General features: G+C 51.2%; 6 protein-coding genes across 6 annotated transcripts, besides 1 other annotated feature; 2 read left to right on the forward strand and 4 right to left on the reverse strand.

Moving 5' to 3' along the window:
• Window positions 1-67: 67 nt before the first annotated feature.
• TRV_06045 (uncharacterized protein) lies at window positions 68-1,375 on the reverse strand (the record flags this gene model as incomplete). The annotated part of the gene is made up of 3 exons (XM_003019851.1): window positions 68-1,128; window positions 1,188-1,305; window positions 1,328-1,375. The coding sequence occupies 3 exons, from the start codon at window positions 1,373-1,375 to the stop codon at window positions 68-70; spliced, it is 1,227 nt and encodes a 408-aa protein (XP_003019897.1).
• A 369-nt stretch (window positions 1,376-1,744) lies between these two features.
• TRV_06046 (uncharacterized protein) lies at window positions 1,745-3,076 on the reverse strand (the record flags this gene model as incomplete). The annotated part of the gene is made up of 3 exons (XM_003019852.1): window positions 1,745-1,860; window positions 1,998-2,415; window positions 2,474-3,076. The coding sequence occupies 3 exons, from the start codon at window positions 3,074-3,076 to the stop codon at window positions 1,745-1,747; spliced, it is 1,137 nt and encodes a 378-aa protein (XP_003019898.1).
• Window positions 3,077-3,265: 189 nt separating this feature from the next.
• Window positions 3,266-4,126, reverse strand: TRV_06047 (uncharacterized protein; the record flags this gene model as incomplete). The annotated part of the gene is made up of 1 exon (XM_003019853.1): window positions 3,266-4,126. One exon carries the CDS (start codon window positions 4,124-4,126, stop codon window positions 3,266-3,268), a length of 861 nt encoding a protein of 286 aa, XP_003019899.1.
• Window positions 4,127-6,865: 2,739 nt separating this feature from the next.
• On the forward strand, window positions 6,866-7,807 carry TRV_06048 (uncharacterized protein; the record flags this gene model as incomplete). The annotated part of the gene is made up of 1 exon (XM_003019854.1): window positions 6,866-7,807. One exon carries the CDS (start codon window positions 6,866-6,868, stop codon window positions 7,805-7,807), a length of 942 nt encoding a protein of 313 aa, XP_003019900.1.
• Window positions 7,808-9,232: 1,425 nt separating this feature from the next.
• TRV_06049 (aminotransferase, classes I and II family) lies at window positions 9,233-10,612 on the reverse strand (the record flags this gene model as incomplete). The annotated part of the gene is made up of 1 exon (XM_003019855.1): window positions 9,233-10,612. One exon carries the CDS (start codon window positions 10,610-10,612, stop codon window positions 9,233-9,235), a length of 1,380 nt encoding a protein of 459 aa, XP_003019901.1.
• Window positions 10,613-11,209: 597 nt separating this feature from the next.
• Window positions 11,210-15,010, forward strand: TRV_06050 (uncharacterized protein; the record flags this gene model as incomplete). The annotated part of the gene is made up of 4 exons (XM_003019856.1): window positions 11,210-11,276; window positions 11,361-11,431; window positions 11,506-11,595; window positions 11,666-15,010. The coding sequence occupies 4 exons, from the start codon at window positions 11,210-11,212 to the stop codon at window positions 15,008-15,010; spliced, it is 3,573 nt and encodes a 1,190-aa protein (XP_003019902.1).
• A 121-nt stretch (window positions 15,011-15,131) lies between these two features.
• Window positions 15,132-15,212: a sequence feature (Short protein (TRV_06051, EFE39279.1) was converted to a misc_feature.).
• Window positions 15,213-16,315: the final 1,103 nt, after the last annotated feature.

Consider the following 16,315-nt stretch of genomic DNA (forward strand, 5'->3'; position numbering starts at 1 on the left):
GCCTGGCGAAGACCCCAGCGGGATTCAAAAAAGAGAGGAAGGCCTGAGTTGAGCCTTTCATTCAGCTTCAAGGTCCAGCTCCCAGGATGAGCCCTTGTTTTCCCCTTTCGTTTCGCAGGCGGTTACTTCTCTCCACTATGCTTCCTTCAAACGCCCACCACCAGCGTTGAAAGACGAGTTGACCAACCTCCCACATCTCAGGAGAGAACGGGTCCGGCCCACTGACTCTCAGTCCTTCGCCAGCATCTTCAATATCGTACACCAAGCCCATCAAGCCCATCGGATCTGCCGCTGCAGGAGGCCGAAACTGCACCGGTAAGCTAAAGACCTGGATCAACTTATCTCTCGCGCTAGGCCAGGGCAGCAAGTCCAGAATCGCATGGTGCGGTACCAGTCGTTGGGTAGGCGTTGGATGGAAATTCCTTGGGATACCAGCCAGGTCCATATGTTGGGCTACATCAGCGCCGAGACCCGTTGGGCCGGTGTAAAATGGGCTTATACCCGCAAGGTTCCAGATATATTCAGTTAGTTTCAATCGGGTCGCTATAGTGAGCATAGCCCGCAAGAGGGTCAGGGGCGGGACCTCCAGAATCTTATCGTCAGGAAAGGTAAAGTTGGAAGTTTGGAATGATTGCAACGCCGAGGAGAGCGGCTGGGTATCGTCCTGGGGATAGTTTGCAAGGAACTGCAGGGAAAGCATAGACAGACTGGGCGACGTCCGTGCTGTGGGCGAGAGCTGGAGATCCGCTGGGGGCGAAGGGAGGTTGGGTGGAGGTGTCTCTGCTCCCATAGCCGATAAAGAGCCTATAGCCGATAGAGAGGAAGGGTCGAAAGTAAATTCCGGTATACTGGTCAGGTCTAGAAGGGACTCTCCCAGTATTTGTGTCTGGCCATCCAAGGATGATGAGAAGGATAGAGGCCCATTGCCAAAAGTTGGCGGAGCGTCGCCATCCAGCTGGGGAGGCGTAGGTGCCTGTTCTCCAATTGTCTCTGACAGGTTCACCGACGCCCGGCCGGTCGAAGACTCCGAGCCAGGAGATGTAACCTTCTCGCTTGATTCGGGAGTCCTTGGCTGTGTTTGTCTAGCCTTTGCTTCAAGCTCAGCTAATTGTTCTCTCTTTCGTTGTCCTATGCACGCGATTAGCCCAGCAGTCTCGATCTACGGGAGTAACGAAAAGGCATCGTACTGTATCTCCTTTGTGCAAGGACGTTAAGCACTCTCTTTCTCTCGGCCGCATCTTCAGCAAGATCAGGGACGACAATGTCGTCAGCTTTCTCTTCTGCTTGTTCATTGCCGTCATCTTGCTGTCGTCATGTATCTTCGCACTTGGATGCCATCACCACGAAGATACGGCGGAGACTCCATGGTGGTCATTTCTATATTTATATGTGGCCTGAAGAGGCTCTCGCTATCCGAATATATGATAGGCTGCTGGCCCAATTAGACTCCTGAAGCAGTATATCTCGTATCTCCTTCGGCGCATTAATTGAGTTGATGAAGCTGAAATTCCCGTGTTTTTCGTCTATAAGCATAACGTTATGGTGCTATTGCCAGCACCTTATGAAGACGCACTCAGCAGTTTTTAGAGATAAAAGCCTGTGTATTTAACTAGTGCGTTGTGGAAATAAACATGACATCGCCCAACCTTCAGCCAACCTTTTTTCGCACCAAAAACTCAATAATACTCAATTATAGCCTTAGGGAAAACCCTCAAAACCTCAGGTAACTTAGGGTATCTAGACATTATTTGATGGCAACAAGTAAAGCTTTAAGATAGTACCCTACTCCTCCTAGGGAGGGAGACTCCCGATGGTAAATATAATCTTGGAAGCGTCGGAATCGAACAGATCCTCCACGCTCTACAGCCTGACATCGTTGAGGAATTCCAGGATATCAGCAATGACGCGCTCGTGATGAGTATCCGTCAGTCCTAAGGGGCCACGAATTAGTCAAATGCCAAAAGATACCCAAAGAAAAATGCTGGATAGCGACTTACCATGAGCAGCATTCTCATATATCTTCACCACCGTCCTGGGAACAATCTTCTTCAACATGACAACCTGCGACTCAGGAGAGTCCTTGTCACCATGCAGACAAGTAATGCGGAGATCACTCTCGCTCTCCAACTTCTTCAGCTTCTCGGTGAAATCCGTTGAAGAAATGAGCTGGACGCATCGCTCCACTGCCTGCGCATCCTCTCTGAGAACCAGCTCGGTATACCGCTGTATCAACTCATCGCTGACCTCACAGCCTGCATCTCGGCCTAGGATAGCGGGTAAAGCCGCCTTGGTATATGCCGGACGATTGTAGCGGAGGTTATGCAGGATATCGTCCCATGCCTCTCGAGAAGTTGCTGTTGGATTCTCTGGGGTTTGAAGCGGGAATGGCAGTGCGGCTCCAATGCCAATGATTCCCTATAAGTAGAAAGTTCAGTCCCGTTGCCAAAAATCGACGAGAGAGGAGGTTACATACCCTGCAGTTCTCTCGCACATAGTCACTGTTCATATACGTGTGTACCGCTTCACCAGGTCCCATGCTAGCACCGATGAAAACAAACGGGCCGATTTTAAGCTTCTCCAGCAGATAAGCTAGGTCTGCGGCGAACACGTCATAGTCGATTGGTTTTTTGACGGGCTTGGAACCCATCCAATCGCTATTGCCGAATCCTCGTCTGTCGGGTGCGATGCAGCGGAATCGATAGGTTTCGCAGAGCGGGAGAGTCAACTTTTCGAACATGATGGAGGACATTGGCCAGCCGTGGAGGAAGACGAGGGCAGGCTTTCGCCATTCATTGTTGAGGGATGCCTCGTCGGGTCTGAAGGGGGCAGGGAAGTCTGCTGGCTTGTAGTCGCGGTAGAAAAGGTGACTTTCGTCAAAGGGGCTGATAAAGCGAGGCATCTTGGTTGTTTTGGGTGATGATCTATATATATAGACTTGTCGACTTTGGTTGGATAATGATGAAGTAGCTGACTGATGGCTGTTGGAGTGTCTTGTCGCAGTCGTGAAGAGGAAGCAGTATATATATTCAGTCCATAACGTTTTGCATAACATGAAAACGATGTGAGGGGCAGCCATCTAGATTGCTTTTTCATTTTGGTTTAACTCGTGTATACAATGCTGAGGATAACGTTATGCCGCCCGCCCCACAAAACACAACGACCAGATCTAAGTATAGTTATCTACTACATGCAAGAAAAATAGCGTCTACCTCGTATATATACAGTGACGGTAAGTAAGTCTCCGCCCGTCAAGCACTTGACGATTTTATACACCGTCAAGGCCATCCTGCCCTCTGGCTGGCATACGGAGACCATGTAGGCCCGTATAGGCAGACGGCTCAAGGGGCTTCCATCCTTCCAGCACGGCCTTGTCATCCAGCGTATAAACCTCCACGCCCAAAGGTTTAGTCGTATCGCCCATCTGCTCGCTCCCCTTCCACCCCCACTGCGACAAGTCTCCCCCAGAACAAACGGACAGCGCACAAAGGACGTCCTGCTCGGCGAAGAATTCAAAATAATCGCCTACTTTGGCCGGACTGGTGCCCATGAAATACCGCCCCTTGGAGTCAAGACCGGTAACCTGGAACACGTTAAGCACATCATGCACATCGCTTTCTACAAGGCCGTGCTGGGCAACGGCCCGCACGAGGTTAGAGTGGCAGTGGAAATCATCTGATTCGCCCGTCATCAGGTGGTGGATGTAAGGGTCGCAGCGGGTTCCGAGGAGATCGTGCACGCGCCCGCCGGAGCTGTCGACGCCGTATGTCGATAGAGTGTCGGCGGTGATGGTGACCAGGGGCCTCATGTAGGGCAGACAGGACCAGAGGCGGTCGAAGGTAGAGACGTGGGATTGGTGGAGTTGGCGGGTTCGGGAGGCCCAGAAGCGCTCGCGGGGGTTATGGGCGTTCCAGATGTTGAGGTCGCCTACCTGGGCACCTTGGGGGGCTGTGATGCGGCATACCTGGCCTGCGCGGACGGTCCAGGCGTGGGCGGAGCGAGGGCGGATGAGAGAGGAGTGTTGCAAGGTGCGGGAGGGGCAGTTGGCGATGCGGCTGTAGAGCTCCTTGTTGGCGTAGATGGGGGAGTCGGCGGGTGCGTCGTAGGCTGGCGGCGGCGGAGGAGTCATCTTGCCGGATTGCCGGTGTCAAAGTCAATTTCGACAATTTCGATGATAATAATGTTGTCAATTTCAAATGTCAATTCGATAACAACCACCACCACAACAACAATTAACACCTTGAATTCATATCAAGAGTCAATTGGGGATAATTGATGCCAAGAGTCGTACAGCCGAGGTTAGTTGTTAGTTATAATGCTTATGTCAGCGCGGCTCTTTCACTCAGCCTCCTTTCTCGTGTTGCTAAAAATGGATTTCTGTGCCTGGCCGGAGAAGTGAGACAGGGCGTCCGCGGCCACCGTGAGAGCCTGCTACAGACTTCGTACCCTCAGCCCGTTTTTTAGGCGTTTGGACAATCTGCATCCGTATACGAATACGCTAAAAAACGAAGGGGATACGCAAAGGATACCGTAACGGGCAAGGAGTACGGAGTCCGGAGAATGTAGGGAGTTAAAAAAGCAGTTGAGCTTCAAAGCTCCAAAGGTACGGAGTACGGAGTTAGTAGTTAATGAGCACGGAGTAAGTACATAGCTAGCTGCATGTTTTGTGCATAGCATAAAGAAAGCCGTTTTGTGCGTCATATGGGCCATCTCGGCCCCGACGCAGGTGAACAAAGATGCTCCGACTACCGCGCGCATCTGATACTCTTCTCCCTCGCGCTTCCCTCACTCATCCGGGACGGACAAGGATGCGTGAAAGTCTGCAACGGAAGGCCGGCATCAGTCAACGTCGGTGCCTGACGTCATCACACCCATGTCTGAGGTGCCTACGTATTCTCGCAGCAGGCAGCGAGATTCTGTGCATAGCCGAGTATGGCGTTGTGAGATGCTATCCTCAGGCCACGCTGTCGTTAGCCAGGCAACAGTGTTACCCACGATGGACTGAGGAATTATGCGTTGTTTACTTGACACATCTCCAAGGTCTTGGTGCCGAGGCTTGGGGCTGAGAGATCACTACCTTTGGAGTCTCCCGTCAGTCAGCCCATGAAGCCTGGACGAGCATCTTCCACCTTGAGTGAGGGAGGAGAAAGAAGGTCTGGCCCTGATCTTCGACCAACTCTTGGTCTGCCCACCTGCTCAACTGTATCCAAGAGTTACTATCCGTAGCCATACTCCAAGAATATGAGTTAAACGGAGCCACAGGGGCCCTGTAAGTCCGAGATCGAGGCCAGCGAAGAGCCCGAAGACCCGAGAATGTCATGTGACCACGGCGCCGAGCATCCGATGAGTCATCATAGGTTGAGCCCTGCCCAGATGGTCGAGTGGAGGCAAGCCGGAGTTAAGGTGGAGAAAAGAAAAGGGGAGGACAAGAAGGAAGCAAAAGCAAAAGAAGAAGCAAAGACGAGTTACTAGTAGTAGTATTGTTGTACTGTGTGAAAGTCTCGAGTTGAGCTGCATTAGTGATCGTGGGGAGCAGGAGGAGAACATAATAATCGATAATTATGGGCTAATAATTGCTTGGCCGGTGGGCGGGTGCGCCCAGGCAGCCAGCGCTGTGAGTAGCCCCTTTTGGGCATGCAATGCGACCAAACCTCCATCCCGCCGATGGACGATCTGGAGACGCAGAAGTTGGCAGCAGCAGGGCAGTTGATAGTTGATATGTAATAATAGGCTGTCATTAATAATACACTACTTTGGAGTATAGTCGTCCGTACGGAGTACTTTGTAGTGAGTGATAGCACGTCAACGCCAGAGAGAGTTAAGTATGGCATCTTTAATTTCATATTACTCAGGAGTGACGCCATCCCGCACGCCGGATTAGGCCCTGGGAACGAGCTAAACGACAAGGCCCCGGAGCCAGAGGGAAGCCGAGAGAAGAGAAGAGAGAGAGAAGAGATGATTCATCAGCCGACAGCTGGTCAAGCTCGCTGACCGCCAGACCCCGACCGGCCTGCTGGATGCGCAGGCTCGGGCTTCGTATTCGCAAGGAATCCAGCCCCAGCCGCAGGGCCAGGAAGAAGAGTCGATAAGAGTCGAAGAGCGTCGAAAAGTAAAGGGCGGAAAAAGCAAAAAGGGGACAGCGAAAAGTTCGACAGGAAGAGAGAGTCGCCCACGCGGTCGGTAGCAAACCCTCCGGCCCACCGCGATCCCTTTCTTTGCTTTTTGCCCTGGGCGGCCGTCGCTTGGTTGTTTGGCTGTTGGCTGCCTGGAGCGGATAAGACGGACGGACAAACTGTTGTCGTTCGCTGCCGGAGGAACTGACGGGAGGGTCGAGTCACTCGTCAGGTCACTCGCCGGCTACTACTCCGTACTTATATATATCTCTCCCTCGCTGCCTGTATATACTCCGTAGACTCCTTGAGAAAGATAGAAGAAATACTCTCGTCTCGACTCAGCTACTACTCAGCTTCTCTCAGCTCAGCTTCTCTCGACTCACCACCGTCGCCCTGATTACTCTGCAATCAACAGATTGACTTTGCCAGCAAGGAACCGAGCAAGGATTCCCTCCTCCCCACCGCCCTTCTTTGCGCCTCTGCGATCGCTCACTAGCTTCGGACTTATCTGACCAGTCCAGTCATCCGCTTTTTGAGTTTTCAATTCTTCTTGGTCTTGCAAGAAAACTCGCTGCCTGACTCACGTCGAACGGAGAAAGGAGATAGCCATCCATAATAAAATAAAAAAAAATAATAAACTACATATATAAAAGACTCCGGCCCGGCCTGGCTCTTTTCTCCCTCTCCCTGCTTTGCTTTGCTTTGCTTCTACCATCACCACACACACACACTCGAATACACCCAGACTCACCGCAATGCATCTGAAGAAGAGAGATATGTCGCTCAGCGAGACCTACGTGCTCGCCCACACGGCCAGGGCAAAGCTCACCCGCGAAGCTGCCAGGGCCGACCACCACCTACGCCTGCTCGTCGGACACGCCAACATGCTCGACAACCTCATGCTTGACCTGGCCGAGGCCGAGCGGGAGCGCGAGGCATGGTACAACCAGGCCATCAAGTCCAGATCTACTTCTACATCAACAACATCGACAACTGCTGCTGCACCAGCGCCGGTCTCGGGCAAGCGCATCCAATGGCTGGACACCGTTGTCAGACACGACGAGCCAGAGGGCGACAGCGACAACGAGACCGGGGAGTGGGACGCCGTCAGTGACAGCGACTCTGACGACTCCTCAGACTATGAGACCGACGGTGACTTCCTGGTCGACATCGCCAGCAAGCGGCGTCAACAGAGCAGTCCTGCCGCTGCGGCTGCGGAGCTATACCCGATCAAGTTCTCTCCCGCTACCCACAGGGACTTCGACCTCGGCCTGAACAACAACAACAACAACAACGACAACGACAACAACGACAATGACAACGAAGGAGAAGAAGAGTACGATGACTACGGCGACTACGACTATGACGACGGAGACGAGCTCACTCTCACTCGCACTTCGTCCCGGCAACACCAGCCGCCAGAGCTTCTGCACGACTCTGATGAGGAGTCCGAAGACGACATGCCCCCTTCTCCTCCATGCACCACCTTCGACTCCTTCTCTGCCGTGGCTGCTGCTGCTGCTGCAGTTACTGCTGCTACGGCTCCAGAGAAGGCTGTTGGCAAGGATATCCATGCAGAGCAGCCCGCCAGCCCCAGACTGTCTCCCGAAGAACAGTCCTCCTTTGTCGAGCAGGGCTTCTTCCTGCCGCCTAGGAACCCGGCCAGGACAGCTCAGACGATGATTGCCGCCTTTTAAGGCACTCGTCTATCCACTGCTCTCCTTTCCTCTTTCTCTACTCTTATCAAACTGCATGCATAATATACCCTTGCTTTGTTTTTCATCTCTTTCGGCATACTCAAAACAAAAGGCGTCTCTAGCATTTTTCCTTTTTTATTATTTGTTTATTGGGCGGATTTGGTCTTTAGGGGGGGACGGCGTTCATGATTTGATGACGGATGATACCTCACCCTTCTTTGTTTTCTTTTCCCTTCCCATCTCCCTACTCTCTCGGCTACATTGATCCTCACATCTCACCTGCATCTATAACCACCACTTTTGCATCTCCTTAGTCCACCGCATTTTTGCTTACGTCTCTTGTCGAGATGAGATTCCTCTCCCTCCTGGCTGCAGGCAGGAAAGCCAGGGCATGGTTTATGAGAGATCTACGGTATATGCTTAGACATGTACAAAGCATGTTCCCTAATCATACCGATAAACACTCCACCGAAGAAAAAAATAAAATAAAATTCAATATTAATCAAATTAACTAGCCTATCTCGCTATCTCTTGACTTTCTTTCGCCATACTTCGTAGTTTGCACACACATGTAGATCTGTAGAGTGTAAGATACACCCCACGCCTCACGGACACTTTGCTCCCCTCGTCACCTCATCAATGCGAAACGCACAACATGCAACTCGACCGTCGGCCTTCACTTGGCACACGAATCTCGCCTTCCACCATGCGGGGAGACGAGCAGCCAGCTCAGCAACCCGGTTGTAAAGGGGTCAGGGGTCAGTGCTGGCCCATCAGTCCCGCGCCCTCACGGAGCAAAGAAGTGCACCGACACTATAACAAACCAGTAGTATAAGCAATCTCCGATCAGGAATGCCCATAGTAGCACAGATTAAAGTAGCGAAGGTGTTATAGGCATGGTCTGCTCGGATGGAAGAGTGGCTTCAGCGCTGCTTAGGGTGGACTCTATGTAGCGGTCACCCGGCGGGGGACAAGAAAGGGGGAGGACGGAGACGAGACGGAAGCTAACTTAGGTAGTTGGTTTTACTCGTCGACTACCTAAAAAAGGGCCGAGAGTTGGTGCTACCCGATGGCGGTTTCAGCCATCCTCGCCTTCTACAACATCAAATATACTCTTGTACCACTTCTTGTCATTCTTGCCATGTGGCTCGTCATACAAGGGAGAAGTCTAGAGCCGTAGCACAGAAATGCCGAGAAATATGTATGTATATCGGAACGGTTGATAGTCACGGCTAGAACAACAAACAAACCCCCTATGCATTCCGGACATAGCTACGGAGTATTACTCCCAAGAATAATGAGCATTATTATTCCAAATTATTCCAAACAACCCCCTCGTTCATTCCCCCTTCTCCCGGCTCAGCTATACTACAAGAAAGTCTAGATCTAGAGCCAAGACAAGCCCCATGCTGGACAGTTAACTAGTTATAGCTTTGCTCGAGCGCTACACTCGGGCTTCGATGCATACTTGTAAGGCTCCCCTATCGCCGCCATGATTCTACCCAACGCCTTGTCCAGGAACGGCCGAGGATGCGAAAACACTATCCGGAACCAACCTGGCTTCTCTGACCCAAACGCCGTTCCGTCAGCCAGGAACACACGCTTAGATATCAGCTCATCCATTACCGTGCGAGTCAGATCCGCCGGGATCGGGATCTGCTTGTTCCGCAGGTACGCTTTGCCCAGGTTCACCCACACGAAGAACGAGGCGTTGCAGCCCGCCGCATACTCGATGTCGTGGTCCTGCATGGCCCGAGCGACAAAGGCGTACGACTCAGATAACTTCCTCTGGTTGACGGTGATGTAGCGGTCGGTGAACCCTTCGTTCTCAAGAATGCTCGACGCAATGTGGTCGGATAGTCCCGAAACATACGAGTACAGCGTTGGCCCCTTGATGGCAGCCAGCAGCTCCGGGTTGGATTGGGATATGATTACTCCCACCCGCAGACCGTTGGCGCCGAAGTCCTTGCTCATCCCCCAGAGGGCGTGCAGCAGGTTGGCATCGATCAGCCCCTGCGTTGGTATCGATAGAGCAGAAACAAACTTTACAGGAGGCGGTGTGCCGGGTGCGGTGTCGACGGTGTTCTCCCACACGGACAATGCGTATATCTCGTCGCTGATAAGGTGGATCTGATACCGCTGGCAGAACTTCATCAGCTCAATGATCGTTTCGCGGGGATAGCACCGTCCCAGTGGGTTGTGCGGGTGACACAGCATCAGCGCCCGCACCCGTTTACCCGTTCGTGCCTCAAAGTCGAGCAATGCCCTTTCATATTTGGTCACGCATCGAACTTCAAACGGATCTAGATCGTCAAACGATACGGGAACCACCTCCGCTTCGGGACGAGATGTCATGTCTGGTAAAAGCGCCCCGTAATGAGGTCGGCCGAGCAGGATACCTTCGCCGGGATCTGTAAATGCCCATGCCAAATGCTCGATGGCAGCCGATACCCCATTAGTCACCATCAGATGCTCGGGTTTCAGTGGTACCACAGGCTTCAGATGGCGGTTCAGGAACCGCGAGGCAGCTGTCTTCAGCCTCCGCGACCCATCCCCTCCATCATTGTATGTCAGGTAGTGGGGAGGTAAGTCTGCATGTGTACGGATATAGTCCAGTAATGTGCCATGCATCAAGAAGTTCTCTGCCACCCCGACATTGACAAATCCATTCTCGTTGGTGGCAGCATCGTATAGATCTGTGAAGACATCCCACATCTTGTTTGCTGCTGTTTCTTTTGACACTTTGGCTGCACGGTTGGAGACCGTGGCCAACCGGACAGTCGCGGAACTGTCTCCGGAACTCATGGTCGATATATATAAAGATATATATACATATATATACACACAATATATTCCAAAAAAATTGCGCTTATGCTTGAAGTTCTCGTTGCCTGGATGGGTTGGAAATGGCGTACCATCTTGTAGTCATTGCTCACCGGCTGATAAATCAAGGCCCCATCAGCAGTGAGCTAAATACGAGGGCCATTGCCGAAACCTTGGAAGCATCTCTGTAATTAGTTGGCGGTGTGGTGACGCCCTTATGCCACAATTCATGCGTAGTTGAGCAGTGCAGTCCAATCAACGTCGTCTATCCCGCGCCGTTCTGAGGACCCTGGCCTCTTGTCGAATTATCCGGGTTGCCATTTTTCGGATGACCTTGCGAGGCTGGGATTCACGGATACTAAGCGACTTTCGAGGGCGGCTGGCGCTTAATGTTTCTATTATGTAATATCCTGAGATTATGTAATGAATGACTAACAAAAATTTATTGTCAAAGTGTAAAAAATAAAAAATAAAAAAGATTGATAAAAGCTTAGATAGAGGACTTTCATTTTGAATGCGGTCAACCTTCTACTGGCTTAGCGATGATATAGGTTGTTGTGCCTGGGAAATTCTTTGGCCATGGAGGAGCAGTCCAACAGACCCCATCGGAAGTCCAAGGAGAAGGGGAAGAAGAAGGATCATGGAGGTACGTTGAGCTTCCGAAATTTCATTCCGCAAAGATGCACAAGTGATCATGACTGCTAATTAGGACGATTGTGATGTTTAACAGGTCCTAACCCCAAGGCGTTTGCTGTCAATAACCCAGGGAAGCTGCAGAGGCAGGCAGCTAGGTCCCATGATGTACGTACATGGTTTCGAGTTTGCGCGGGGATACCACTGAGAGTCTGCAATTTGCTAATATGTCGGTCTGATAGATAAAAGAAAAAAGGCTACATGTCCCACTCGTGGATCGCCTTCCTGAGGACCCTCCGCCAATTATTGTCGCAGTCGTTGGTCCGCCGGGAGTACGTCAATTGGAAACGTTTCAAAGAGAATGGGTGGAATGACACAGCTAACGAGCCGTTTGATACATAGGTTGGGAAAACCACTCTCATCAAGTCGTTGATCAAACGATACTCGAAACATTCACTTACTTCGATCTCCGGCCCTCTGACCGTCGTTACGTCGAAGAAGCGAAGGCTTACCCTTTTAGAATGTCCCTCCGATTCTCTAGCGAGTATGATCGACGTCGCAAAGATCGCCGATATTGTGCTGTTAATGATAGACGGAAACTATGGCTTTGAGATGGAAACCATGGAATTTCTCAATGCTTTATCTGCAAGTGGAATGCCCGGAAATGTTTTTGGTATTCTTACGCATCTCGATCTATTCAAGAAACAAAGTACGCTGCGTACGGCAAAGAAGAGACTAAAACACAGGTTCTGGAGTGAGTTATACCAGGGCGCGAAGCTCTTCTACCTTTCCGGAGTCATAAACGGGCGCTATCCAGATCGAGAGATTCATAACCTTTCGCGATTTTTGTCGGTCATGAAGAACCCGCGACCACTTATATGGAGAAACTCACATCCATACTGTTTAGCGGACAGGTTCCTGGACATAACGCCTCCCACCCTCAAGGAAGAAAATCCAAAGTGTGATAGGACTGTTGCTCTTTACGGATACCTCCGAGGCACTAACTTCCCGGCTATTGGTGCAAGGGTACATGTTCCGGGAGTCGGGGATCTTAGCGTTTCTTCCATTGAAGCTCTTCCTGACCCATGTCCGACGCCTGCTATGGACCAGGCAATGGCAAAAGCAGCGGGAAAGAACGGAAGAAAACGATTAGGCGAAAAACAGAAGCTTCTCTTTGCCCCCATGGCAGATGTTGGTGGTGTTTTGGTTGATAAAGATGCCGTGTACATCGACGTCAAAACCAATACATTCAACAGGGACGACGACAACGAACAGGCTGAAGAAAGGGGCCTGGGAGAGCAGATGATTATCGGTTTACAGGGAGAAAGAAAACTGCTGGGAGATACTGCCGCTGGAGTCAAGCTGTTCAGGGATAGCGGTGTTGCCGCCACCATCAATCCAAAAGAAACGGAGAATCTCGGGAGAAACGAGAAGAGAAAAGCCCGGTTCATTGAGGGCGATGATAATGCGCATGATCTAGAAGAGGATGAGGGCGATGGACTAGAGAGCGCAGAAGAAGATGAAGACGAAGAGCAATATGGAAGCGATATAGAAGAGGAATCGGATGACGAAGTGTCCGGCGCCGACTTTGCTGATAAGTTCCGAGAAAAACAAAATGGAACTTCCTGCAGTAAAAACGGGGAGGACCTTGCCTTCGCTGATAGTGATTCAGATCTTGGCTCTATATCATCAGTTGAACATCAAGAACTTGAAAGTGCTCCAAGTGACTACGAGGACGAAGAGGACGAAGATGGAGAAACACGCTGGAAAGAAAATTTGGCTGCCAATGCAAAGGTGATGTTTAGCAAGAAGCCCCCTTATCGAGTAGCTGAGCTTACTCGCATGCTCTACGATGACTCGGTTAACCCGGCAGATGTAGCCCGTCGATGGAGTGGCGAAGATGCCATGGAAGAAGACCAAAAGGATGACGAGGATGAAGCTGACGGCTTCTTCAAAAAGACGAATGCCGAAAAAGGGGTTCTAGATGACCGTATGATTCCCGTGTATGACTACGACGAACTGGAGAAGAAATGGCAGGATCAGGAGAATCTAGATGCGCTGCGTCGACGTTTTGCGAGCGTCAAGTTCTCTAAAAACAGGACCGGCAAGGAAGGATCTGGAGATGATGAGGATGATGATGAAGAAGGCGGATTTGGAGACTCAGATTCTGATGACGAAGGAGATGGAGCATTTGCAGATCTTGAAACCGGCGAAGTATTCGGCGGCGATAGCAAAGATAATGAAGAGGAAGATGAAGAGGGAGAGAGCGAGCCCGAAGACCTTAATGCCGAACGTGAACGTAACGCCAGGCGAAAAGAGGAATTGAAGCTTCGTTTCGAAGAGGAGGACCGAGAAGGCTTTGCTAATTCGAAAGACGGGGCGAGAGCTGGTGGGCAGTCTCAAAATGAAGAGCAGTTCGGCGAAGATGAATGGTATGATGCACAAAAGGCTGCTCTTCAGAAGCAAGCTGACATCAACCGTGCTGAATTTGACGCACTTGATGCACTGTCGAGAGCACGAGCAGAGGGCTACAAAGCTGGAACATATGCTAGAATTGTACTAGAGAATGTCCCCTGCGAGTTCTCGGAGGGTTTCAATCCTCGATTCCCGATCATTGTTGGGGGTTTGGCGCCTACTGAAGATCGATTTGGCTTTGTCCAGGTCCGAATTAAGCGCCATCGTTGGCATAAGAAGATCCTGAAGACGAATGATCCTCTTATCTTCTCGCTGGGCTGGCGTCGATTCCAGACAATGCCAGTCTACAGTATCTCAGACTCTCGAACTCGCAACAGGATGCTGAAGTACACGCCCGAGCATATGCACTGCTTTGGTACCTTCTACGGGCCCCTGGTTGCCCCTAACACGGGCTTCTGCTGTGTTCAGTCCTTTTCGAACAAGAACCCTGGATTCAGGATAGCTGCAAGCGGTGTCATTCTAAGCGTTGACGAAAACACTGAGATTGTCAAGAAGCTGAAGCTCACCGGCCAACCTTACAAGATTTTCCGAAACACGGCGTTTATCAAGAATATGTTCAACTCGTCTCTTGAAATTGCCAAGTTTGAAGGAGCCGCCATTCGTACCGTTTCTGGTATTCGAGGTCAGATTAAACGTGCCCTGAGCAAACCAGATGGCCATTTCCGTGCCACGTTTGAGGACAAGATCTTGATGAGCGACATTGTCTTCCTTCGAACCTGGTATCCCGTCAAGCCTGCCCGTTACTACAATCCAGTAACCAATCTCCTTGACTACAAGGACTCCGAAACCGGCACAGGAGCTACCTGGCAAGGCATGCGTCTTACCGGAGAAGTCCGGCGAGATCTGGATATTCCTACCCCGCTGGAGAAGGACTCTGCCTACCGCAAAATTGAACGGCAGGCCAGACACTTCAACCCCCTGAAAGTACCCAGACAGCTAGCAGCTGACCTCCCGTTCAAATCCCAGATCACCAAGATGCGGCCGCGCAAGAAGGAGACGTACTTGCAGAAGCGTGCCGTTGTCCTGGGTGGGGAAGAGAAGAGAGCCCGCGACCTCATGCAGAAGCTCACTACGCTTCGAAACGAGAAGGTTGCTAAGAGACAAGCTGCTCAGGAGGAGAGGCGGAAGGTCTACCGGGCAAAAGTCGCAGAGAACCTAGAGAAAAAGGAGGCTCGAGAGAAGAAAGAGCGAGATGAGTTCTGGAGCCGGGAAGGCAAGAAGAGGAAGAATGAAGCAGAGGGAGGTTCGAGCAAGTTTAAGAAGAGGAAGTGAGGGTGTATCCATATATCTATATCCGTGTTTTCTTTTTGGAGCAAGCATTTTGTATATAATCCCCGTATACATGGCGTAACTGTAGGCTGGCCAGGAAAAGCAGTGATTAGATCGTTTCAGCCTATCTCTTCTTCTCCTTCAACTCCTTCGTCTTCATCTTTATCTTGACTGTCTTCATCTTCATCTTGACCGTCTTCTCTCTCTATCCTTTCCCTTCCGCGGCTAATTTTATATACACGTGACCTATTTCATCACGTGCCGGCGCGACGCGTCTCAAAAAAGATCTTCAACTCTCTTCAACATCCCACGTCAAAAGGAAAAAAAGGCGACTTGACGAGCCTGACAGGAGGACGAGGAGGAAAAAGAAAATACAGGAGACAGGAGAGTGACTGGGAAGCGTGCCCGTGACAGCAGGGTGTGTTTTGGCTCTCGAGAGCTGCTCCCTGCGTTAGTCGGGCTGTTCACTGGACGTCGGATTTACTCGAGTCACTGACAAACATGCGCAACCACGGCTCGAAGCCACACAAAACCGCTTGACCAAGAACTCTCGCCATGCGGCGTTGGTAGCTCTAATCAAATTACGTCAGGCCGCTATTACTTGCTGGAAGTCAACAAAAGGAGCGGAAAAATAAAAAAGAACCCTCCTCGAGGATAATTCTTCCCACAATCACAACGTCGTCTCCTCACCATCCTCGATCTAGCAGCCGCCACTCCAGATAAGGTCCGGATAAGACATCAATCTATCCCGATCCCTCCGTATCCCTCTTGCGAGTCTGCCATGGATGGCCGTGCAGCGCGTTCTGACTCGATAAATATGAGCACACAATGTCCAGTTTCGGCGTCTAGTGGACATGATGTCTCTCCTCCGTTGAGAGCTGCCGCCAGTGACCTCACCCAATCGTCCGTGGCAGATGCCAGCGATTCAAACTCCCCTCCATCCACGTCATCGTCTCTTCAATTTGGAACCGATCCAGGCGCGAGTTCCGGCACAAATTCCCAAGTTGACCAACCTCGGTCACTGTCACAGCTCCAGGCGACCTCATTTCCCCGACCGCTGGAAAGGGTGGACTCTGGCCATGACACAATATCATCTACCCTTTTTCATAGTCCACCCAGCGCTAGGAGCGTTGTTCAGCTCACACCGGGGCAGAAAAGAACGGCAAGCGGGAGTATGAAATGCTCGGTGTCTCCGGACCGACCATTCTCTGCATTGACTACTCCCGGAGCTAGGTATCATTCAAGGTCTGCGAGTACAGATTCGCATTCAAGTCGTATTGCCGAAGTAAGAAGCTCTTTCCATTTTCC

This window comes from Trichophyton verrucosum (genome assembly GCF_000151505.1).
Source record: "Trichophyton verrucosum HKI 0517 chromosome Unknown contig00662_1.f1.exp, whole genome shotgun sequence".
Lineage (NCBI taxonomy): Eukaryota > Fungi > Ascomycota > Eurotiomycetes > Onygenales > Arthrodermataceae > Trichophyton > Trichophyton verrucosum.